Here is a 24,135-nt window from a genome sequence, read left to right as displayed (position 1 = left end):
TTACTTTATCAGTGGCACGTTAAAATCCTGTGATATTTATAAGTTTGTCTATTTAAATATCCGAGGGCTTCATTTGCTAGATGAATCTTAAATATTTGGGCTCAGCTACTAATAGATATTGGCCCAAACATACGAGTGCCCAAATTCTTAATATCTTCGCTAATACTGCTACATCGGTCCATAGTGTTATCCAACTAGGAATTGCTTTGTATAATGAAAAGTATTCAAAATAAATTTTCTATTTCAAAAATAGTTGTTTAGGTAACACTATGGAGTTATAATCGATGAGTTAGGAGCGAGATAAAAGAAAATAAGAAGAAAATATTAACCCAACAAAAGTCTGTTATAGAGAACTAAGAGTACTTATTAAATAATGAAGAGACATCACTTATTAGAGGATGTACAGTGTTTTATCCTCAAATTATTATCCAACATCAAATTTGTTCGAAGTTCTTGACAAACAAACTTCCAAGTTAGACAAAATACTTATTGTGAACTCAATAAGTACTGTGTTTGAGTGGATCGCCTACTTAAAAAATATGTATCATTTCTATTTCACACTCACAATAAAATAAAATGAACCAATAATCACTTATTAAAATTACTTATAAATGAACTTATTTGGCAGACACAAATTCGAACACCAAATGAAAGACTCCTTTATTTATCAATTATCAATCTTACATAACTTCTTGTCGATATTTTACATTACATTATACACCATATTCAAATAGAAACATAAACAAACACCAATCTCCACACAAAGACTCAAAAAAGACTCAGGCACCAAATTTTCAGCTTAACCAGAGATATCAATAGCCTTCACTTCCGGTTTCTTCACTTCTTCCTTTGGCACTGTCACTGTCAGCACCCCATTCTCCATGGCCGCCTTCACCTGCTCCAGCTTCGCATTCTCCGGCAGCCTAAAGCGGCGGCAGAACTTGCCACTGCTCCTTTCCACACGGTGCCACTTGTCATTCTTCTCCTCTTGCTCTTTGCTTCTCTCTCCACTGATTTGCAGAATGCCACCATCTTCAACCTCAACCTTAACTTCTTCCTTCTTCAATCCGGGAACATCAACTTTGAAGAGATGAGCCTCCGGCGTCTCTTTCCAGTCAATGCGGGCGTTGGCCACCGCGCTGGTTTCTCGGGCAGAGGAAGGGAAGTTAGCGACGGCGGAGGAGAGAGGAAAGTCCTGAAAAGGATCCCAAACATCGAGGGAGAATGGGTCGAACACGTTGCTGCTGCGGCGCCCGAAGAAGCTTGGGATCAGAGACATTTTTGCTTCTAATCGGATAAATTAATGCGTGCGATTATTTTGATTGCTGAGAGCTTATACTTTAAGACTGGAGATGTTTTGATGAGGAAACGGAATAAGTGAGGAGAATTTATAGTAATTTGGGGATAAATCAGTTGGTTTCGCGTGGATTCTGGATTTCTCTGTTGATAGAAATGGTAGATTCTAGATTCTGCGCCCACTTTCTACACGTCTCTGGTTGCTCCTCTATTAGTTAGGATTGTATTATAAATTTGGGCTTGTCAATTAATTAACGGCCCATTTTAAAACAGCCCAAATTGTAGCATCCAAAGTAGGGGGTATTCAATTATGGAGTAATAATCTTATGTCTTGCATATATTTGAACATGTGTCACGTCGAATGGATTTTAAGAAATACCTCTTCCATCCCACTTTAGCAGTTTCGATTATCTATTTTAGTCTATTTTATACTAAGAGTCCTAGTTAAAATGTTCCATAAAGGATAATCAATCCCATATTCCATTAACTTCATATTATTTATTTTATTATAAAACTAATACATAAAGATAAGATCCACATTCCACTATCTTTTTTCACCAATGCTCTTTACATTATTAAAATCTATGCACAATTCAACTTAGACTGTTAAAATGGGACGGAGGAGTTTAAAAGAAAATGAAAAGTTAATGTTATGTGAGTCCTACTTTTACAAAATAAAAAGTAAGTGGAATTGAGTTAGTGGAATATGAAGTCCATTATAAAAATACGAGTAAATATAAAGTGAGCCAAATAATAAGGAACATACCAAACTGAAAAATTAGGGCACGTAATAAGGGATGGAGGAAGTATTATATGTATTCCTCTCTTATGACTATTCACAGTTTCCATTAAAATACTATGAACTTTCAATGAGAAATATAAGGAAAGAAAAAAAAAATGTGATTGAAGTATTGTCAATGGAGAACCGAGAATGAGTCTTACTTCATTTTAGAGAATTTTTTTTCCATATATAGAAAATGCATAATTTTAATGATTCAACTAAAATGAAAATAGTTACTACTATTTTTTATGAACGAAGAAAGTATACTAATTTTTTTGAATGATTAAAATATAAAAATAAGATTATTATTCTGGATAGAAATAGTGTATATCTATATATTTTATTAATTTTAACAAAACATTAGCTAACCCGAACTTAGTCTGTCTTGAGTAATGAAATGTTCAATTCAAATTTCGCCTTTTAAAGTAAACTTTGCTAGTCGATACTGTAATGGGCGAGTTAAGTTCAAGATAAAATTCAATAGCTAATTTTGTTTTTAAAGAAACACACAGACTAATGAGCAAGATAACGCGAGATAAACGAAAAGAGAAACATTAAACTTTTAAATATCTGTTGGTTTTTAATTTTTAATTTAATCGAGTAGCGGATTATACATACAAAATTGTTCTAATATCTGTTGGTTTTTACTCCCTCTATTTTTTTTAATACGTAAGACACTTCTTTTTAGGATAAAATTTAAAAATGGATGTTTTAATATGTTAAGTGGATAGGTAATAAAGAAAGATAGAAAAAATAGAGAAAATTAATATTGGAAAGTGAGAAAGAATGAAATAGGAAAGAAAATGTGAGTTAATTATTTCTGTATATGAAAATGACTATTTTAAATAATAGAAAAATAACTCAATTATAAAAAAACGGAGGAATAATAATACTCTTGAGTACTAATCTTATTTGATTTAAAATGAATCTGCCTTGATCCTGTATGGTCCTGAAATGAATCTTGTTTAATGTTATGTTTTACTATGATCTCCATGTTGGATTATTCAGGAATAGATTGTAAGGTCAGATTCCTCCTAATTGAGAAAAGTTGTATAGTATATTATCTTATTTAAGCTAAAAATTATAATCCGATTAGTGTTTTTAGACTGTCCCAAAAAATAAAATAATTTCATCTTACTCCACCTCTAATCTGATAAGTACCAATGAGGTTGATGCAAGTTTGAAATTGAGCAAACAAACTTTTTATGTTGCTAACTGAAGCATGCGATCTAGTTTAGACGATGACTACTTATAAATTTAGAACATGTATTGGATGTTGCTGAGGATAAATGTTCAAACAATAAATCAAAACACACTGTTTATTTAACGATCTTATACAACATTTTGATGATAGTTTACATTACAGTGTCCGGAAATTAAAAAAAACCACACCCACACAATAAAATCAATCTTCACAAACTGAAAATCAAGAAAGACTTGGCCACCAAAGTTTTCACTTAACCAGAGATATCAATGGCCTTAACTTCAGGCTTCTTGACTTCCTCTTTAGGCACAGTCACCGTGAGCACCCCATTCTCCATGGCCGCCTTCACCTGCTCCAGCTTGGCATTCTCCGGCAGCCTAAAGCGGCGGCAGAACTTGCCGCTGCTCCTCTCAATACGGTGCCACTTGTCATTCTTCTCCTCCTGCTCTTTGCTTCTCTCTCCACTGATTTGCAGAATGCCACCATCTTCAACCTCAACCTTCACTTCTTCCTTCTTCAATCCGGGAACATCAACCTTGAAGAGATGAGCCTCCGGCGTCTCCTTCCAGTCGATGCGGGCGTTGGCCACCGCGCTGGTTTCACGGGCGGAGGAGGGGAAGTTGGTGGAGAGAGGAAAGCCTTGGAAGGGATCCCACACATCGAGGGAGAATGGGTCGAACACGTTGCTGCGGCGATTGCCAAAGAAGCTCGGAATCAGAGACATTTTCGCCTCTAATCAGAGAGTTTATGTGTGCAAATGTTTGATTGATGAGGAATTTTGTATCACTCGAATTGTTGGATGGGGAATTGGGAGAAGGAGGAGGATAATTTACAGCGCGAGGAGAGAATTCTGGTGATTCTAGAAGAGTCGAGGTTGGGCTGAAAATGATGAACTCATGATTTAGCCAGTCGCTTTCCAGATGCATCTATTTATTCATATACGTAATTTACTTAAATATTTCCAACTCGATAACACATAACTATTTTAAGCTTTTAGCATTATTCGGGACTTTCAGATTTTTTTTGTAAGTTGCTGAATATTGCAAATTTTAGGTTCATTCGGGTTTAACTAATATAATAGTCATTTTTTTTTATATTCTCTTAAAATTCTAATTTTTAAATTGATTTATATGAATATATGTTTTCTTTCTCTTGTTGTGTTTATGATGATCGGTTTGCAAAGCAAATTAATTGTTATTGTCGAAAACTATGGAAGCAATTGTCGTATACGTTTATAATAAATCATATAATATTGAATTATAATAATAATTTACTTATTATTTTATTTTATTAATAACTAATATAGAGTTAGTTGAATGAGAGATCTGCTAATAAAAATGAAGTGTGACAATTATTGTGGGACGGACCGAAATGGAAAAGAGTGCTAATTATTATGGGACGGAGGGGGTATACAGCAATTAAATTAAAAATATTCAATTAATTTAATTTAGTTTAAGTAATTAATTTAATTTGGTATTTTTTCCTTAATTTATATTATGAATGTCAATTAGGTGTATATATAAAATACTAAAAAAGAAATAAACCGAAGAAAAAAGAAAGAATTGGAAATAAAAACTAAGAAGTAAAAAGAAAGAAGAAAGGAAAAAATAAAGAAATTATATTTTTGGTACTTATAATTGAAATTTCTAGATATACCCTTTAGTCAACTCAAAGAATCACATGTTTGGTATCTAGGGTTATTTGTGTCACGAGTTACCAAAAATGATATAAAACAAAAAAATCATGTAATTTTTGTGCGTAAGCAGAAGATCAAATACTTCCTCCGTCCCACAAAGATTGTTCCATTTTTCTATTTCCGTCCGTACCACAAAGTTTGTCCCATTTCACTTTTTACCATTTTTGGTAGTGGACCTCATATTCCACTAACTCATTTCGACTCACATTTAATTACTATAAAACTAATATGTAAAAGTAGGACTCACATTTCACTAATTTTTTTAACTCACTTTTCATTATTTCTAAAAACCTATGCTTGGTCAAAATGAGACAATCTTTATGGATGGAGGAAGTACTATTTATATTACTCCCTCCGTTCACAAATAATAGATCACTTTTGCCATTTTGGGACGTCCACAAAAAATATATCACTTTCTTAAAATGAAAAGTTTATTTCTCATACTTTTCCCACTTTTTCTTCCCTCTCTTATATTTTACTCACTTTTTCTCCCTATCTCTCGTACTTTACCTACTTTTTCTCCTCATCTCTCTTACTTTACCAATTCTACATTAAAATTCATGTCATATACCAATTAATCTATATTTTATGAACGGATAAATACTATTTATATAGTTCACTTAAAAAATTAATTGGGACTCCTAATATGGGAAATAAACAACCAGACCCTAATGTGAGAGTGACACGGTTGAAATAATAGGACAATTTACACTGTTAAAAAATGAAATAAATTAAAGATGGGCTCAAATGGGCCTTACTCTTCATGGTCTAAAATTAAATACGCTGATAAGAAAGCCGATTTTGTAATAGTAACTATGAACAGAACGTACGAGAATTGTCCAGAATCTCCGGATCTAAACAGATAAAATTCGCAATTCGTAGATATTACTAGAATTTACTAGAATCAGCACTAGCTGCTATAAATGAAATGCTCACTTGTCAAAGACTATCATCAAATTCCGATAAAATATTTGACAATCAAATCCAACAATCAATTCTTCAAAAATGTCTCTGATCCCAAGCTTCTTCGGCAACCGCCGCAGCAACGTGTTCGACCCATTCTCCCTCGATGTGTGGGATCCCTTCCAAGGCTTTCCTCTCTCAACCAACCTCCCCTCCTCCGCCCGTGAAACCAGCGCGGTGGCCAACGCCCGTATCGACTGGAAGGAGACGCCGGAGGCCCATCTCTTCAAAGTTGATGTTCCCGGATTGAAGAAAGAGGAAGTTAAGGTTGAGGTTGAAGATGGTTGCATTTTGCAAATCAGTGGAGAGAGAAGCAAGGAGCAGGAGGAGAAGAACGACAAGTGGCACCGCGTGGAGAGGAGCAGCGGCAAGTTCCTCCGCCGCTTTAGGCTGCCGGAGAATGCCAAGCTGGAGCAAGTGAAGGCTGCGATGGAGAATGGCGTGCTGACGGTGACCGTGCCCAAGGAGCAAGTCAAGAAACCTGATGTTAAGGCCATTGATATCTCTGGTTAAGTGAATAATATCACAAGAATTTCTGATTTCATCGACGATGTAATAAATTGTGTAATTGTGTAATCTATGCTTGATTTTGTATGTGTGAGATGTTAATAAATTTTTTTTTTTTTAATCTTACTTCTACTCGAAATTTATACCAGTAGTAAAAATTACTTCCAACTATTTACTTATTTTAAAAGTTGAAGGTCTAGTCAGTTTAACGAAATTTTTAGGTTTTCCGGCTAACAAATTAATGGCATTAATAGTCTGCATCTAAACTACTTATATCATCAATTTAATATATATGTATGTTCCACCCTGAATAATTCATGACATATGGACCACTAGAATTTTATTTTATATTAAAATTGCATAAAATCGAATCATCAGATTGAGACACGTAGTATGTGCTATGTTAAGATACATAGATTACTGGACTTTCTATTTTGTGATAATTGCCAAAATTGAAATTTTTTTTATCGCAGAACAATTAAAAAAAAATCATGACAAGCAGCTAATATCAACTTTATGGTGCTAAATAGAATAGAATTTGACATAATTTTGAGATTTCTTGGAAATTTTCAACCAATTGGAAATTTATTGACTATTACCAAATTTGCAGAATTCATTTTAGAAGAAAAAGAAAAGACGATGACAAACGATGTGGTTTGAGATTTTTTATTTTGATTTATAAAATTACAATTTTACATATCATTAAAATGAAATAACTTTATTTACGTCTCGCTTATTCACTTCTACTAATTCCACTCCTTCTAAATTTGTATGCTTATTCGCCATGAAGCACATTGTTAACAAAGCAATCTTATTTAATTTGATCCATCCAAATTGCTACTTATGAATAACAACATACACGACAATTCGTTTCCACCTTTCCATGATCATCCAACACATAGATGATGAATTAAATTGATTAAAACCTTCATAAAACCGTAGACTTCAAGAACTCAATCAATCGATTCAAATTCATATACGAAGACCCCCCTTCACAAATAGCCTTCTTAGCCAAATTCGCCACACCACAAGCCTTCTCCAACAACTCATCTCTCCTAACACCCATCACCTCCCTAACCATCCTCTCAATCACCACCCTATCACAACTATCCTTCATGTCCAATCCAATCCCCCACACCTCACTCACAAACCTACTATTCGTCGTCTGGTCCGCAAAATAAGGCCAGCATAGCATCGGGACCCCAATCACTATACCTTCCAGAGTCGAGTTCCATCCACTGTGCGTAAAAAATGCCCCAACCGACTCATGTCCTAGAACTAGCTCTTGTGGGACCCACTCCACCATCAACCCTCTCAGCCTCGTACCTTCCTCGAGTTCAACTGGGATCTCGTTTCCATCCCCGATAACCGAATCCGGTCTAACCACCCACAAGAATCTATACCCACTATTAACCAAACCATACCAAAACTCCAACAATTCATCTTTTGTCAACATTGTGATACTCCCAAAGCTAACATATATCACAGAATTGGGAGGGTGAGAATCTAACCAGGCAATGCAGGAGTTGTCTTCCTTCCAGAAGCTGCTAGAATGATGAGATGATTCGATTTCTTTTTCCTTTAATAATGCTTTTAAATGGGAGTGTAAGGGGCCGATGGAGTAGAGATTGGGGATGTGTTTGCGGATTTGATCGAGGATTGGACCTTCTAAATCTTCGAATGTGTTGAGTATGAGAGCGGTGGCTTGAGCTGTTCTTTTGGTCTCTGTTTTGATGGATTGGAAGCCGGCATCGTTGATGTCTTCGACTCTGCAGAAGGCCGGGATGTCGCGTCGCCGGAGAAGGTTCTCCATTCCCGGGACGCTTGTGACCATTAAGTCCATCTCTTTCCTTTTCCAGAATGTCAATTTGTCTTCATTTTTATCTGAATTAGATTCATCAATAGTTTGGAGGGTTAGGTTATCAATAGATTGTGTTTAATGAGACATGGTATATTAAATATGATATATATATAGAAGCATTCTTTTTCCTTGATTAAGTGTTTTTTCCTAGTGTGTAACTCTGAGATCTAGTTTTTGTGAACTTCACTATGCTATTGAGTTTGTTAGACTAATAACGTGGTCGTTTTATGTCGATTGCAAATTTAGACCTAACTTTGAGCAAAATTAATTGATTTATTGGTAAAGGTATTTAGTGTGCATGAGTGATTTACTATTTCGTAGTTTCCTTTATCCCACGCGGAACATATTTTTGCGATAAAAAATTGTGTTGAGTTAAGTAAAATAAATAAGGAGAAAATAAGAGAATGAATTAATATATACTCCATTAAGTATGAGAAATAATAAATTAATACTTTTACTCCCTCCGTCCCACGTTACTTGAGGTGTTTCTTTTCGGCACTAGATTTAAGAAAGTTGTGTTTAGTAAATCAAATAAAGTAAAAGAGAGAATAAAGTAAGAGAGATGAGAGAGGATAAAGTAAAAGAATGAATAAAGTAAGTGTGATCAGATGTTTTGTTTTTAGCCAAAAAAAGAAATGACTCAACTCAAGTAACTTAAGACAATTTAAAATGGAATACGACTCAAGTAACTTGAGACGGAGGGAGTATTATAGTTATATAAGGGAAAATTTTAGGGGGTATGCTCCTCCTAGTGAAGTGAAGTACGTTGCAAAATTGAAATTCAAACGGAATTTTGAATCTTTGATAAATGTTTAATGAAAAATAATAGTAGTACTACTAATCATGATACATAGGTATTCTTTTTCATTAATCTTTTTGCTCGTAATTATAGATTGTAATTCTAGTTTTTGCTAACTTCTTTATAGTACCGAATTTATTTGGCTGTGATGTTGTCTTTTTATGCTAATGATTTCAAATTTAGACCTAACTTAGAGATAATTAATGGATCTATAGCTAAAGATGTTTAGTTTATTGTATTTTGTGGTAATTCTTTGAATAATATTTTTTTCCATTTGATTATTTGATGACATTATATTTTTTGGAGCGTTACTTTACAGTTATCGCCGCTTCAATAAAATATTTAAACAAAACATAATAAACAAAATAGTAATGAATAAATACGTAAGAATATACCTTTCAAAGGAACTTCGCCGGCGTCGATGATCTCTTGAATGCAGAAATACGGCCAAAAAGAGCAGGCGCTGATCGTCCGGAAATACACAAACGGAATCCCCATCTCTTCCGCCACCGGTATAGCGAAGCTGAACACCCCGTCCATGATCAGGCAGCTCACGCGCCGCCTACCGCCGCCGTCGCTCGACTCCATGAGGCTGCGGAACTGCGGCCCGCCCACCTCCTTGAGGCTGAGCACGATGTCGAGAATTCGGTGGCCGGAGCGGGGGTGGTCGTCGGGGAGGCCGTCGGAGATGGTGGCGACGCGGAAGGCGGCGGCGTAGCGGGAGAATCGGGAGTCGAGGCTGGCGTGGCGGAGGAGGCGGCCGTGGGTGTGATCGGAGAGGAGGATGGTGACGTGGAGGCCGGAGAGGCAGAGGATCTCCGCCAGGTTGAGCATGGAGTTCACATGGCCTTGCAGTGGGACAGGGAAGAGCAGAATATGCGGCGGCGGCGTAGCGGTGGTTTCTTGCTTCAACATACTGTTATGTTTTGTCTTAGGCAAGAAGTGTATGCTTGATTAAATTAAGTGATACTATTGGAGTTGGGAATATATTTGTAGATCTCAATAAATGGCTCTTTTTTTCTAGGTAGATATTGGACTTTTGTACGAGGGAATCTCGTACACTTATATGCTTTTGCAATCTAATTCATGAAATAATGTCCGGCGATTTAAAATTTTTTAGAGTTTATTTGGAGCATGAAATTAGAATTACTATAATTCTATGAAATTGAATAGAAATTAAATCGTAGGTAAATACAGTAATCGATACTATAAAATTGAATTTGAAGAATTTGTGTGCACGCACACAACACACATAATACACATTGCATGCATGCATAGTGTGTTTGTATGTGTACGTGTGTGTGAGCGCGTGCAAGCGATAGATATATGAGGCAGGGGCGGATTCACCTTGATATAATGTGGGGCAAATGCCCCTCCTCGAATATTTTTAACATATGCTATTTTGTTAATTTTGTGTTTTTTTTAAAAATTTCTTTTTATTTGCCATTTCTCAAATTTTCAAATTTTCCTTACATATAGTTTTCCCCCTGTCCATTTATATTCCTGGATCCGCCCCTGATATGAGGGGAAAGCATACAATTAAAAACTATTTAGAATTTATCTACTTTAGATATAGAATTCAAATTAATATCATTAGATTTGGATTTGAATACTCCAATTCTAATTCTAATTCTAATTCTAATTCCACTTCCACGTTCCAAATTCCATGTTCCCTAACGGGGTCTTACTTTTTTCGTTTTTATTCAATATAAGAATAGTTGGATTAAGTTGAAGCCAACGAACTATTTCAAAATAAAATGACCCATCAAAATGAGCTATTCAAAAAAGTGGAATGTCCAAATTATAAAACAAAAACAAAAACATTTAAATGAGACAGATAGTACATTTTAAAATTTAACCGTAAATGATTGTAAACTAACCATATCGAAAGTGATAAAATAATAAAAACAAAATGGAGACCCTACATTAATTTGAAATTAAAGTACATTAGTGTTTTCTTTTCCGAAGGAACTGGCTTGTGATTGAAATCAAATGAAACTGAATCGCACATGTGACACTCAATAGATGCGTATCATAATACTCTATCCATCCCACTCACTAAATATCAAACATTTAGTTTGTGACACGAAAATCAAATGAAACTGAATCGCACATGTGCACTCACTAGATGCGTAACATATCCCACTCACTAAATATCATACATACACGAAATTTTATATAATGTCGTTTTGTAAATTATTGAAGAGAGAATAAAGTAAGAGAGAAAAAAAAATATAGATGATGTTGTTTCTATTTTAAGAAACGTTTCATTATTAATGAGACAACCCAAAAAGAAAAACGTTTCATTTTTAATGGAACAAAGGGAGTAGTTAATACTATTACGATATTGTCGTTATTGCATACTATAGGGTTTGCACTTAATATATGGTTTAAAATATTCTTATATATATATATATATATATATATATATATATATATATATATAGGGGTGCGTTAAAATAACAACACTCTTAAAATGACACTGTGACACCACGCTAGACTGCAATATTATATATGCTAAACTGCAATAGTATAAACGCTAGACTGCAATCTATAGATTGCAGTCTAGCGTATTGGATATTGCAGTCGGGAAAAATTGCAGTCTAGTGTATTGGATATTGCAGTCCGTGAAAATTTACCCTTGAGCAATTTTTATAATTGCCACATGGCAGCTTATTATTCGTCCACATGTACAAATGATTGGCTAGGAATGGTGGTATGGTGTTACTTTAAGAGGTGTTGTCATTTTAACACAATCCTATATATATATATACAGGAGAGCACTAGGGTGCCCCCTTATTTAGAGTCACAACGTACATCCAATCTGGTGCTGCCATATGGCACAAAACATGCAATATTTTAAACACAAAAATGCAATCTAGTTGTATATGCATTTTCGCAGATTGCATTTTAGTTGTATGTAAATTGCATTTTATAGTGTTGAGTTTTGCATTTTCACATAAATTGCATTTTTTATTGTTAAGTTTTGCATTTTCACATATAAAAATGCAATTCGTCCATATATAAAATGCAAATTAAACAGTCAATATCAAAAATGCAAAACTCAATGATAAAAAATGCAATCTGCATATAACAAAAGTGCAATCCGCCGAAATTCATTTATAGCTTCTACAAATGTGTATTGCATTTTTCTGTATACAATATTGCATTTTTCGTGCCACATGGCAGCACGTGGTTGGATGTACGTTGTAACTTTAAAATTAGTTGTTATACTAGTACATCCCTATATATATATATATATATATAGGGGTGCGATCATATCATAACTCATATTTATGTGATAACCTAAGGGTAATATCGTCATTATGTTATCATATGATAATTTTCGTGGATGTTTTTTTATATCAACATTGTGTATTACAAATATCAACAATATGACATTAGAATATCAACACAAGGACAAGAAAATATCTAACACATTTTTATTGAGATTGGACATGCATAATATTGAGATTTTGCCTACAATATACTGAGATCTCGTTGGAATCCTTATTAAATTATCTTTAATTTGATATATTTTTTGCGAAAAAATAATTTAAATTGAGAGAGTTACGTAAATTTAAAGATTTGAGATGATTTTGAGGAGAGAGAAAGTAGTTAGTTATAATTACTACATATAGGATTTGACATTAATACCCTTTTAATTTAATTAATAATTATTTAAATTTAAAATATATTACACTTGACATTATATCAACCACAAGATCTTCTAATCTAATGGTTAAAAATTGGTCTCAATTTTGGATTGCTAATTAGTTAGCAATTGATCACCTCCCTATATATATATATATCCCATCCATTATTAAGATCTAAAGGCTGAAATTAGTTCCTGATATAATCATTTTTATTCATTAAAAAACTATAGAAGGGCGTTTAGGGGATATGCATTGACGTCGGTTATGATAAGTCCATGATTCTCTCCCTCACAATATCTTGCAGCGGTTTTTTTCATTCATAGTACAGAATTGTCTCTTCTCTTTCATCGTTCTCCATTCTCCATTCTCTTTCATCATTCTTCATTCTCGAAAATTCTGGTCTTAACAAATAGTGCGATCGTGTGAAACTTGTAGAATTATTTTTTGGAGAGTTCCGGGAAGATTATCTTTACTACAATGGAAGAAGGTGGTTCTTCAACAATGGACGAAGCTTATGATTCAACTATGGAAGAAGGTAAATTTGTCGAAAAGTATTTGATTATTGTATCAACGTTTCATTAATTTCCATATCACACATATTAATGCAACCCTTTTTGATTTTCTGTATCTGTTAATTGGTACTAGTTCCATAATTGACGTTAACAATGGAAGAAGGTTTATGTAACTTGAAACTATCCGGTAGGCTTTACCAGTAATTGGTGGATGTGGTTTAGGGTTTAGTGTTTATTTTGTTTTCTCGACTGCTGTGTTATGATGTACGAATAGTAGTCTTTTCTGGATTGGAGCAGCCCCGTATCGTGCCATATTATCGAATTCGTGTTGTTCAACAATGGAAGAAGTTAGTCCAGTAGGCTTTAGCAGTAATTGGTGGATGTGGTTTAGTATTTTGCTTAGGCGACAAGTCTCATGTATTAGGGTTTAGTGTTTTTTTTTTTTCTCGCCTCTGCTGTGTTGTAATTTTGGATTTATATAATGTACGGATAACAGTGTATAATGCATTATTTCTTATATGTAATGTGTGGTTGATATCATATAATGAAAATAAATTCTGATATGCTTTTATTTATGTATAGTGTTCGTTATACTGTTTCAAATCAAGGGATATCGCTTTTCTACGGTTTTATTCGACGGTTTGAGACGGACATTGACGTGCTTCGTGCATTCGTAGGTGGTTTGGAAGAACTTGTTAATTCTCTTCAAGCTGGAACTCCTCCAACGTCGGCCTTTGAAAAGAGGCGCATGATTGAAGAGTTTTATGGAATGCCAAGGCCTGAAGTAGTAGAGGTCCATCCTCTGGATGTTGTAAAGACCAAGGGTCATGCTAGCAGCTCCGCGAGCCAACTGATTTCAAAGAGAGAAAAGGCTGTAAAGGAGGCTAGTAGGCCTCTTAGACGTTGTAAGGCGTGCGATGAGTTGGGACATCACGACTCTAGAAACTGTCCAATGCTTAAAGAGATGGCGAAGGAGAAAGAGTTTAGTAAAGGCAAGAGGAAAGCTTGATGTGTTTTGTACCTAAAAAATTAGTTTTATTATTTGTTTCGTTGTCTTAGTTTTATTATTTCTAGCGCTGTGAACATTTTATGCATAATAAATTTGCATTTTTTGGGAGTTAATGTGCATTATCGAATAATAGCCTTGCATTAATAATGATTTTCTGTGCATTACTCCCTTTTTTATACCATTATTCCATCACTTTGTTAACGTGCATTATCGAACAATAGCCTTGCATTAATAATGATTTTCTGTGCATTACTCCCTTTATTTATATCATTATTCCATTACTTTGTTAACGTGCATTATCGAACAATAGTCTTGCATTAAGAATGATTTTCTGTGCAGTACTCCCTTTATTTAAGTACAGAAAGTTAAGTGCTTGTAGACAATAATGTACAACTTCGTTACTAATAATGTACATTAACAGACTAAAAATGTATAATTATTATGCATAAATTGTTGACAGTGGTAGGATTAATAACACATTCGAAACGAAATGATAACTAAGATTAAACCGAAAACTAGAACTAATAATGTTTTTAGGTACAAGATACATCAAGATTTCCTCTTGCCCTTATGAAGCTCTTTCTCATTCGCCATCTCTTTAACCATTGGACAGTTTCTAGAGTCATGATGTCTCATCTCATCGCAAGCCTTCCACCGTCTAAGAGGCCTAGTAGCCTCCTTTATAGCCTTTTCTCTATTAGAAATCAGACGGGAGGCAATAGGACCTTTGTGCTCAACCAACCTCTCCCTGAACTTTTGCGCAATCGCAAGTGGAAGAACATCATCCACCGCTTCGTCAATATCTAACCAAGGCTGCTTCGCCGCTACCTGAAAATCAATAATGTATCGCATTAATGCACAATACTAACTGCATAATGTAAAAAAGTAAGCAAATAATGCACCAATGAATATTACATTCTATCAACCATTGACCTTTTATAAAACCGAAGCATTTAAAGTAAAACAAAAAACATAATGTACACCACTCCATACAATAATTTACACCACTCCCTACAATAATGTACAAATGGCAACAAATAATGCAAATATGAATACAAATTTCACTCAATTTTAAGGCATTTTATCAAACCGACTGATGTAGATTCAAACAAAAAAGTAATGCACACCACTACCTACAATAATGTACACATTGCATCAAATAATGCATGAATGAATATAAAGGCAAATGCAAGACAAACCAAAAATCAACCCAGATACGATTTCATCTACCAAATCGCCCAATACACAATTGGAAACCAGTCATTCACTACAAACTTCAATAATGGACAGAACCCTATAAAAAATGAACACGATTTTACGATTTACAGTGGGTATTACGAAAAAATAGGCGATTAACAGTGGGTATTACGAAAAAAATGAACCCTATCAATAATCGACGATTAGGTTGTGTGTCGGCGGTGAAAATAGACGATTAACAGTGGGTATTACGAAAAATTGAATCATTAAATGTGTCGACCAAATGTGTGAAAAAATCGTCACTGTTTTAATGACGAAAATTGACGATTAGAAGTGTCTCTTACCAAAAATCGGAACTTTTGAAACCCGCCTTGTTGTCGACTGTAAATCTATCATCGCGCGGCGAATGAATCACATTAGAACTATGAATCGTCGATCGGCGGTGCTTTCACGGTGAAAAATCGGTGGGAGTGGTGGTGTCTCTTCAATTTGAGTAGCGGTTAGGGTTTTCCTAGTTTGAAATGAGGGAGACGATTTGAGAATCGTGGGCTGATGGGAAGAGACGTTTGGAGTGAGAGAGAGAGAGTGAGCATATGGAAGGATTGCTTAAATCTCGTTCCTGCCGTTTTAATTCATGGTTGTTTTACAATTTTACCCATATAAATGCACAGAATGAACCTAATAATGCAACACGGGATGATTTTGTGAGGCTTCATCTAGTCCATCCATCATACTAATCTAATGGATGTGATTAAGAAGGAAATAGTATCTAAAGGGGTAAAAGGAGTTTAATGCTACAAATATATATATATATATATATATATATATATATATATTATATATATATATAGTCCTATTATCCACAAATCCACTCTTAAAGACCGAACCACCGAACCCTACCAAATTAGGGCTTTTAGATCAAGTTTTTTATGGATAAGATACAGAAATTTATAAATTATTTTCGCCTTCATCACGAGCCTATTTTAATTCATCTGAAGGTAAATAAGTCATACTAACATGTTACGAAGATTTAACTTCGTTCTAGAATATATTACTTCATTCTAGTAGGTTTTTACTTCATTCTAGTAGGTTTTTACTTCATTCCAGTACATAAATGTGGTTTCGCCGTCGCGTGCCGTTCTTTCTCTCTACAATATCTATCACCAACGCCATGACGCTAATATGGTTTAATAAACACACGGAATAATGTAATAAATTATTGGAATGAAGTATGTGTAGAAGCATTTGAAGTACAGAATGAAGTAATAAACCTATATAATGAAGTAAAATGGGCTTGTAATGAAGCCGAAAAACTTTTCACAGCAGCACATCTCATAAAAAAAACTAGATCTAATGGCCCAGATTTGGTCTCTAGTTCGGTCTTTAAAATTGGTTCGACATTGATCACAACTCTATATATATATATAGGGATGTATTCAGGTCAGAACGCTAAGTATAAGTAAAACTCAAAACACTTGCAGTCCATTGGATCTTATGATCTAACGGTTAGATTAATGCCACGTGTCATCTAATGATGTAGAATTTTAGACTAATAATGTAGCATTTTAGTTTAATAATGTACAGTTTTAGTCTTACAATGTACATTTCTAGTCTAATAATGTACCTTGGCTAATAATGTAGATTTTTAGTATGATAATGTAACTAATCACAACCATCCAATCTAATGATCCAAGGGCTGTGATTAGTGTTGTGTTTTACACTAAGATGCTGTAAGGACCCTAACACACCCCTATATATATATATATATATATATATATATATATATATATATATATATATAGGGTTGAAAAAAATATGATCGGTTGAAAACTATCTTAAATTGATAACTGACAATTGTATCTACAATCTATGTTATGGACATGTCAACAGAAGACACATATCGTATGTCATTTGTCAACTAAGAGCATCCACAGTGGGGTGGATGATAGGTTAACCATCGTCCGCACCCGATCGATCGTCCGCGGACGATGCTCATCGTCTGTGGCGTCGCTGATGATGCGACGCATTTTTTATTTTTAATTTTATTTTATTTAATTTTCAAAACCTATATATATTCTCACTCTTTTCACTCATTTTTCACTTCTTTCGCTCTCAAATTCACACTACATATTCTACACTTCAAACAAAATGAATCCCGGAGATTACTTAAGTCTGAATAGTCCGATGTTCGGTGGTGCACGATGGTCGGGTATAGAACCCGATGAATATCGGCCATTCGACACCAACGCCTAGTACGATCCCGAGTTCAGCACGGACTTGTATGGGCTGTCAGACATGGAGCCTTCTCCGAACTGCACAACCGTCGCCGCTGCTCCTCACGGCCGATCCGCCGCCGCCGCCGCGTCGGGCTCCGCCACGAAGAAGAGGCGGCCTAAGGCACGAGCCCAGAAGTTGCCGCAAACGACAGTGTGAAGAGTACGCCCCGGGAAGGACGAACTACGGCACGGACGAATCCTTCCTCTTGACAAGATGTTGGATTGATGTGTCAGAAGATCCGATGTTCGCCAACAACCAGAAGGTTACGGTGTATTGGGAGCGCATAGCCGAAAAATACAACGAGGCCAAGCCGCCCCACGCCTACATGCGCCATAGGGAGCAGCTAAGCAAGCACTGAGATCAAATCAAGAAGCAGGTCAATCTGTTCGCGGGGGAGTACGACAAGTGCGAGAGGGAGCAGGACAGCGACGAGAATCTGTCGGATGTGCGCGACAAAGCGGTGATATCGTACACGTCATTGTACGGCGAGTTCAAACACTACCAGTCCTGGGCGATCTTGAAGGAGAACCAGAAGTTCGTTGGTGGTATGATTCCCCAATCGACGGCGGTGAAGAAGAGGGCGTCGAAGCGCACCTTCGCTGATTATACAAGCAGCGAGAGCGGCGCGTCTCCAATGGAACTCAACCATCTGGTGTTCGAGGATGAGAGTTTCGGCACTCCGATATCCCGGCGTTCCCCTGGCGTCAAGGCCACCAAGGCCAAGGGCAAGGCGACCACATCCGCCGCAGCGCCGCCTGACCATGCCTGTAACACCCCGACTTTTTGACATCATTTAAGCTCTTCTAAAAGGGACGCCGAATGGCTAGACAAAATTTTTTTTACACATAATCGTTAAGACGATCAAAGGAGCATTGGACATTTAACATCGATCAAGAGAATTTTCGAATTTCGTCTAGTACAAAGGAATTCAAATCCAAATAAGCAATCAAGTCCATAATGATAAAGTACAAGTGTTGGCCCATGTTGAATCCAGCCATTGGGCCCAGTACAGCTAGCTAGAATTTTTCAAACAACACCTGCAATGAGTATACAAAGTCATTTAATACCAAGACCCGCAGCCATTCCATTAACATTTATGACACAGCCATGCTTTTCAAAAATAAGCTAAGACCTTACCAAAATAGGACAAGTCAGCCACCTCTTTCCAGCACCTGCATCCCCCAACTTCCCCTGCCACAATGAAACAAAGATAATTATTAGACATGTACCTAGAATTCCTAATAACACAAAGTTCTCTTAAATTAAAGTTGTTGAAGAATCAACAAAGAGAGATCTTGCTGCAAGGAGAAGACAAGAGATAATAGAAACCCAATTAAGTCCTCACAAGATACCAAATCAGCTCCAATAAAGCCATGAGTACACTCTACAAAAGTTGTCACAACAGCTAGTAAGAAGCCAAGAAAGGGCAGACTTCCTTAACCACAATAGAAACAGTCAACAAAGACCAAGGGGACAGGATCCCTCTTTGGCAGAGATTAAGGCAGACCCAATCCCAACAAACTGCAATCCCTCTGCCAAAATCCCAACAACCAAGCAGATTTTTTGCCTATATATATATATGCGTATACATAGCCATCCAATTCCATCCTCTCTCCACAAATACACTTCGCAATCAGTAGCCAAAGAATAGAGGGTAGGGAGAGAGTTTAACAGTGAGTAAGTTGGAGGAGAGTTTGAAGTCAGCAAGGAGAACTCCCCAATCTCACCACAGTTCCTTATCTTTCCAAGAGGTAAACACCACCATACCCTTTGCATCATATAGAACAGTCACAAGAGTAAATTCCAGAACTTAGAATCATAGAAGCATGATCACTTAGGAAGTCATACAAATAAGGTCAATAGCCAAAGATATGATCTTTATGAGCCAATGCATAGCCAAAACATAGTAGTCAATAGGGAATAGCGTAGCATATATATGTAAAGACTCATACCAGTGAGCTAATTTTTCTCTCCAAGATCACAACCTTAAAACTAGGGCTGGGGAAAAATACCGAACAAATGATATATCGCTCGTATCGTATTGAAAAATATCGAAAAATTATCGAATTTTCGATATATCGTAATTTTCGATACAATACGATATCGTATCGTAAGTTTTCGATACGATAACGGTATGAATTTCCTTATATCGCGATATATCGTTTTATATCGAAAATACGATATATATCGAATATTTAACGATATATTGCGATATCTCGATATTTAATGATATATTGAATTTCGGTACGATATATCGAAATATCGATACGATAACGATATAAAATTTTTTTATATCGAAAGTTCGATATATCGAAACTTTCGATACGATAACGTTATGAAATTCTTTCATATCGATATTTTCGATACGATACACGATACAACGTTTTCGATACGATATATCGTATCGACCCAATCCTACTTAAAACACTATAATCAAAAGTCTCCAACATAGCTACTGTCCAAGAACTCAAAGCTTAATAGACCGAGCTTTAAAAGGATAAGAAAGAGATAGAGGACTTAGCTTAGTGCGTAAGGCTGTCCGCGGAAGCCGAGTGACGACAGAGCCCCAAAAATCACCGCGGGGCAGCGACGGAGGGCCACACTGCGAGGCAGCGCACGGCAGCGTTGAGGAGTGACGGACAGCAGCGGCACTGTCCAGCCTCACGACGCAAGCAGCATCGGTGAGATTTCTGCCGACGCAAAGCGAAAGGAGACCCGACGTTGGCCCGAAAGGGAGTCGGAGTTGGATAGTACGAAAGAGGGGAAGCAGTGGCAGGTTGCTGCTGTCAAAGGGTCGGCCGACGACGCACGGCGGAGAGTCGAAAACGCCGAGAGCTCCTCCGTAACTTGTCGAGAGTAATTGAGGGAGAATCACGCCGACCGTGAATTAGCCGGCGAGGCGGCGGCGAGTCGCAGAGCAGTCGACGGCGGGCGGTGTTGAGCACAGAAAAATGAAGATCCTTCGATATATTAGTACTTGGATGCGTCGTGTCTCCATACACGATGTCATCTGCTCTTGACTCTTCCGCTGCAATGTAAAAGTCGAGTTCACATTCTCTTTACCATGTACTCTAATTTATATAAATTCCAAGTTATTTCAGTTCATGTTCAGTTGTGCCACAGTTTTCCCCCTTTCTTCCCCGCTTCTTTCATCCTCCTCTAGTCGCGATCAGCCGGGTTTTCTATCCTTAGAAAGTGCGGTCGTGACAGAGTGGTATCAGAGCAATTTTCTTCCTGCTCTGGACCCAAGATTCTTATTCAGTCTTAGTCTAGATTTGTATCCCTAGACTAAAAGGTTAAACGTCGAAGGATCAACACCCCGACTCATCACGCTCAACTAGGAAATGATGTAACCTTACATTTTTCAGAAAGAGACCAAATTAAAAAAAAAAAAAAAAAAAAAAAAAAAAAAAAAAAGTTTTTGCCTAAAGGAATTAAATTCCCTTTGTGGAGCAGTTTTACAATTTTTCAGTTTTAAAGGAAAAGTGTTGTGCAATCCCTTTGTGGGACAGTTTTCAGTTTTAAGGAAATGTGCTTTTTCTTTTTTTCCTCTGTGGGACAGTTTCAATTTAAAAATAAGAAAAAGTATGTTGTGTTTTGCAAAATAGTGCTTTTTGAAGTAAGAACATAGTTTGATTCTCAAATTGAAAGTTTGAAAGTTTTTCTATAGTGATGTTTAATTTCAGTCAGAGAGTTGGAAAAGTACAAGATATCTTTTATGAGTCAAGTTTTCAAACAGTGAGACCTATAGAGTAGAGAACCTAGACATTTCTCGCAGAACATAGAGTGCTTTAAGATGCATGCCTTTCTCCTAGAACATGGTTCGACCTCGAACTTAAATGGAATAATTTCCAAGATCACTACTGCTTTCCAGAGCGATAAAAAAATGAGAAAGGACTAAAGGGAAGATTAGAAAAAAAAACAGATTAGAGCTATGAAGAGAAACTTGGTAGTAAATTTTTGGCCGATGGGCGCAATAGTTAGGGAATCGGTCGATTGTCCACAGTAAAGGTGTTAGGGAAACACCACAGACAAGAAGGGGCTACATGAGAATTGGAATGAGATTTAGGAGAAATATAAAACGATTTAAAGGACGTAACCAAATTTCGGGACGAAATTTTTATTAAGGTGGGTAGAATGTAACACCCCAACTTTTTGACATCTTTTAAGCTCTTCTAAAAGGGACGCCGAATGGCTAGACAAAAATTTTTTTTACACATAACCGTTAAGGCGATCAAAGGAGCATTGGACATTTAAGATCGATCAAGAGAATTTTCGAATTTCGTCTAGTACAAAGGAATTCAAGTCCAAATAAGCAATCAAGTCCATAATGATAATGTACAAGTGTTGGGCTATGTCTAATTTTCTCTTGAGCCCAAATTCTTTTATGTTCGGCCCAACCTTCTTCAACCTTGGCCCATGTTGAAACCAGCCATTGGGCCCAGTACAGCCAGCTAGAATTTTTGCAACAACACCTGCAATGAGTATACAAAGTCATTTAATACCAAGACCCGCAGCCATTCCATTAACAGTTATGACACAGCCATGCTTTTCAAAAATAAGCTAAGACCTTACCAAAATAGGACAAGTCAGCCACCTCTTTCCAGCACCTGCATCCCCCAACTTCCCCTGCCACAATGAAACAAAGATAATTATTAGACATGTACCTAGAATTCCTAATAACACAAAGTTCTCTTAAATTAAAGTTGTTGAAGAATCAACAAAGAGAGATCTTGCTGCAAGGAGAAGACAAGAGATAATAGAAACCCAATTAAGTCCTCACAAGATACCAAATCAGCTCCAATAAAGCCATGAGTACACTCTACAAAAGTTGTCACAACAGCTAGTAAGAAGCCAAGAAAGGGCAGACTTCCTTAACCACAATAGAAACAGTCAACAAAGACCAAGGGGACAGGATCCCTCTTTGGCAGAGATTAAGGCAGACCCAATCCCAACAAACTGCAATCCCTCTGCCAAAATCCCAACAAAGCAGATTTTTTGCCTATATATATATATATATATATGCGTATACATAGCCATCCAATTCCATCCTCTCTCCACAAATACACTTCGCAATCAGTAGCCAAAGAATAGAGGGTAGGGAGAGAGTTTAACAGTAAGTTGGAGGAGAGTTTGAAGTCAGCAAGGAGAACTCCCCAATCTCACCACAGTTCCTTATCTTTCCAAGAGGTAAACACCACCATACCCTTTGCATCATATAGAACAGTCACAAGAGTAAATTCCAGAACTTAGAATCATAGAAGCATGATCACTTAGGAAGTCATACAAATAAGGTCAATAGCCAAAGATATGATCTTTATGAGCCAATGCATAGCCAAAACATAGTAGTCAATAGGGAATAGCGTAGCATATATATGTAAAGACTCATACCAGTGAGCTAATTTTTCTCTCCAAGATCACAACCTTAAAACTAGGGCTGGGGAAAAATACCGAACAAATGATATATCGCTCGTATCGTATTGAAAAATATCGAAAAATTATCGAATTTTCGATATATCGTAATTTTCGATACAATACGATATCGTATCGTAAGTTTTCGATACGATAACGGTATGAATTTCCTTATATCGCAATATATCGTTTTATATCGAAAATACGATATATATCGAATATTTAACGATATATTGCGATATATCGATATTTAATGATATATTGAATTTCGGTACGATATATCGAAATATCGATACGATAACGATATGAAATTTTTTTATATCGAAAGTTCGATATATCAAAACTTTCGATACGATAACGTTATGAAATTCTTTCATATCGATATTTTCGATACGATACACGATACAACGTTTTCGATACGATATATCGTATCAACCCACTCCTACTTAAAACACTATAATCAAAAGTCTCCAACATAGCTACTGTCCAAGAACTCAAAGCTTAATAGACCGAGCTTTAAAAGGATAAGAAAGAGATAGAGGACTTAGCTTAGACTGTAAGGCTGTCCGGCGGAAGCCGAGTGACGACGGAGCCCCGAAAATCACCGCGGGGCAGCGACGAACCGGTAGCGACGGAGGGCCACACTGCGAGGCAACGCACGGCGGCGTTGAGGAGTGACGGACAGCAGCGGCACTGTCCAGCCTCACGACACAAGCAGCATCGGTGAGATTTCTGCCGATGCGAAGCGAAAGGAGACCCGACGCTGGCCCTAAAGGGAGTCGGAGTTGGATAGTACGAAAGAGGGGAAGCAGTGGCAGGTTGCTGCTGTCAAAGGGTCGGCCGATGACGCACGGCGGAGAGTCGAAAACGCCGAGAGCTCCTCCGTAACTTGTCGAGAGTAATTGAGGGAGAATCACGCCGACCGTGAATTAGCCGGCGAGGCGGCGGCGAGTCGTAGAGCAGTC

General features: G+C 36.6%; 4 protein-coding genes across 4 annotated transcripts; 1 reads left to right on the top strand and 3 right to left on the bottom strand.

Annotated features, from left to right (window-relative positions):
* Positions 1-635: 635 nt before the first annotated feature.
* On the bottom strand, positions 636-1,387 carry LOC125201196 (17.3 kDa class I heat shock protein-like). The gene has a single exon (XM_048099212.2). The coding sequence runs from the start codon at positions 1,277-1,279 to the stop codon at positions 800-802; it is 480 nt and encodes a 159-aa protein (XP_047955169.1). The 5' UTR covers positions 1,280-1,387; the 3' UTR covers positions 636-799.
* Positions 1,388-3,363: 1,976 nt separating this feature from the next.
* Positions 3,364-4,143, bottom strand: LOC125201765 (18.2 kDa class I heat shock protein-like). Its single transcript, XM_048100006.2, has one exon. The coding sequence runs from the start codon at positions 4,003-4,005 to the stop codon at positions 3,535-3,537; it is 471 nt and encodes a 156-aa protein (XP_047955963.1). The 5' UTR covers positions 4,006-4,143; the 3' UTR covers positions 3,364-3,534.
* A 1,765-nt stretch (positions 4,144-5,908) lies between these two features.
* Positions 5,909-6,568, top strand: LOC125201582 (17.8 kDa class I heat shock protein-like). The gene has a single exon (XM_048099755.2). It carries the CDS (start codon positions 5,983-5,985, stop codon positions 6,451-6,453), a length of 471 nt encoding a protein of 156 aa, XP_047955712.1. The 5' UTR covers positions 5,909-5,982; the 3' UTR covers positions 6,454-6,568.
* A 673-nt stretch (positions 6,569-7,241) lies between these two features.
* LOC125212870 (7-deoxyloganetic acid glucosyl transferase-like) lies at positions 7,242-10,163 on the bottom strand. Its single transcript, XM_048113154.2, has 2 exons — positions 9,503-10,163; positions 7,242-8,331 (listed from the first exon to the last, which is right to left on the bottom strand). Exons 1-2 carry the CDS (start codon positions 10,020-10,022, stop codon positions 7,376-7,378), a joined length of 1,476 nt encoding a protein of 491 aa, XP_047969111.1. The 5' UTR covers positions 10,023-10,163; the 3' UTR covers positions 7,242-7,375.
* Positions 10,164-24,135: the final 13,972 nt, after the last annotated feature.

Source organism: Salvia hispanica, chromosome 2, assembly GCF_029641045.1.
Source record: "Salvia hispanica isolate PSC_SH4W2 chromosome 2, Shi_PSC_v1, whole genome shotgun sequence".
Classification (NCBI taxonomy): domain Eukaryota; kingdom Viridiplantae; phylum Streptophyta; class Magnoliopsida; order Lamiales; family Lamiaceae; genus Salvia; species Salvia hispanica.
The sequence above is the reverse complement of the archived record's forward strand: the minus strand, read 5'-3'. Positions and strand labels throughout refer to the sequence as shown.

What these genes read in the sequence shown, in the direction of transcription:
- LOC125201765 (XM_048100006.2), bottom strand. Translation starts at nt 4,005, where the DNA reads ATGTCTCTGATTCCGAGCTTCTTTGGCAATCGCCGCAGCAACGTGTTC.
- LOC125212870 (XM_048113154.2), bottom strand. Translation starts at nt 10,022, where the DNA reads ATGTTGAAGCAAGAAACCACCGCTACGCCGCCGCCGCATATTCTGCTC. An exon ending in CGGCGAAGTTCCTTTGAAAG is followed by an intron (nt 8,332 to 9,502) that starts GTATATTCTTAC and finishes AATCTAATTCAG; the next exon opens with ATAAAAATGAAGACAAATTG.
- LOC125201582 (XM_048099755.2), top strand. Translation starts at nt 5,983, where the DNA reads ATGTCTCTGATCCCAAGCTTCTTCGGCAACCGCCGCAGCAACGTGTTC.
- LOC125201196 (XM_048099212.2), bottom strand. Translation starts at nt 1,279, where the DNA reads ATGTCTCTGATCCCAAGCTTCTTCGGGCGCCGCAGCAGCAACGTGTTC.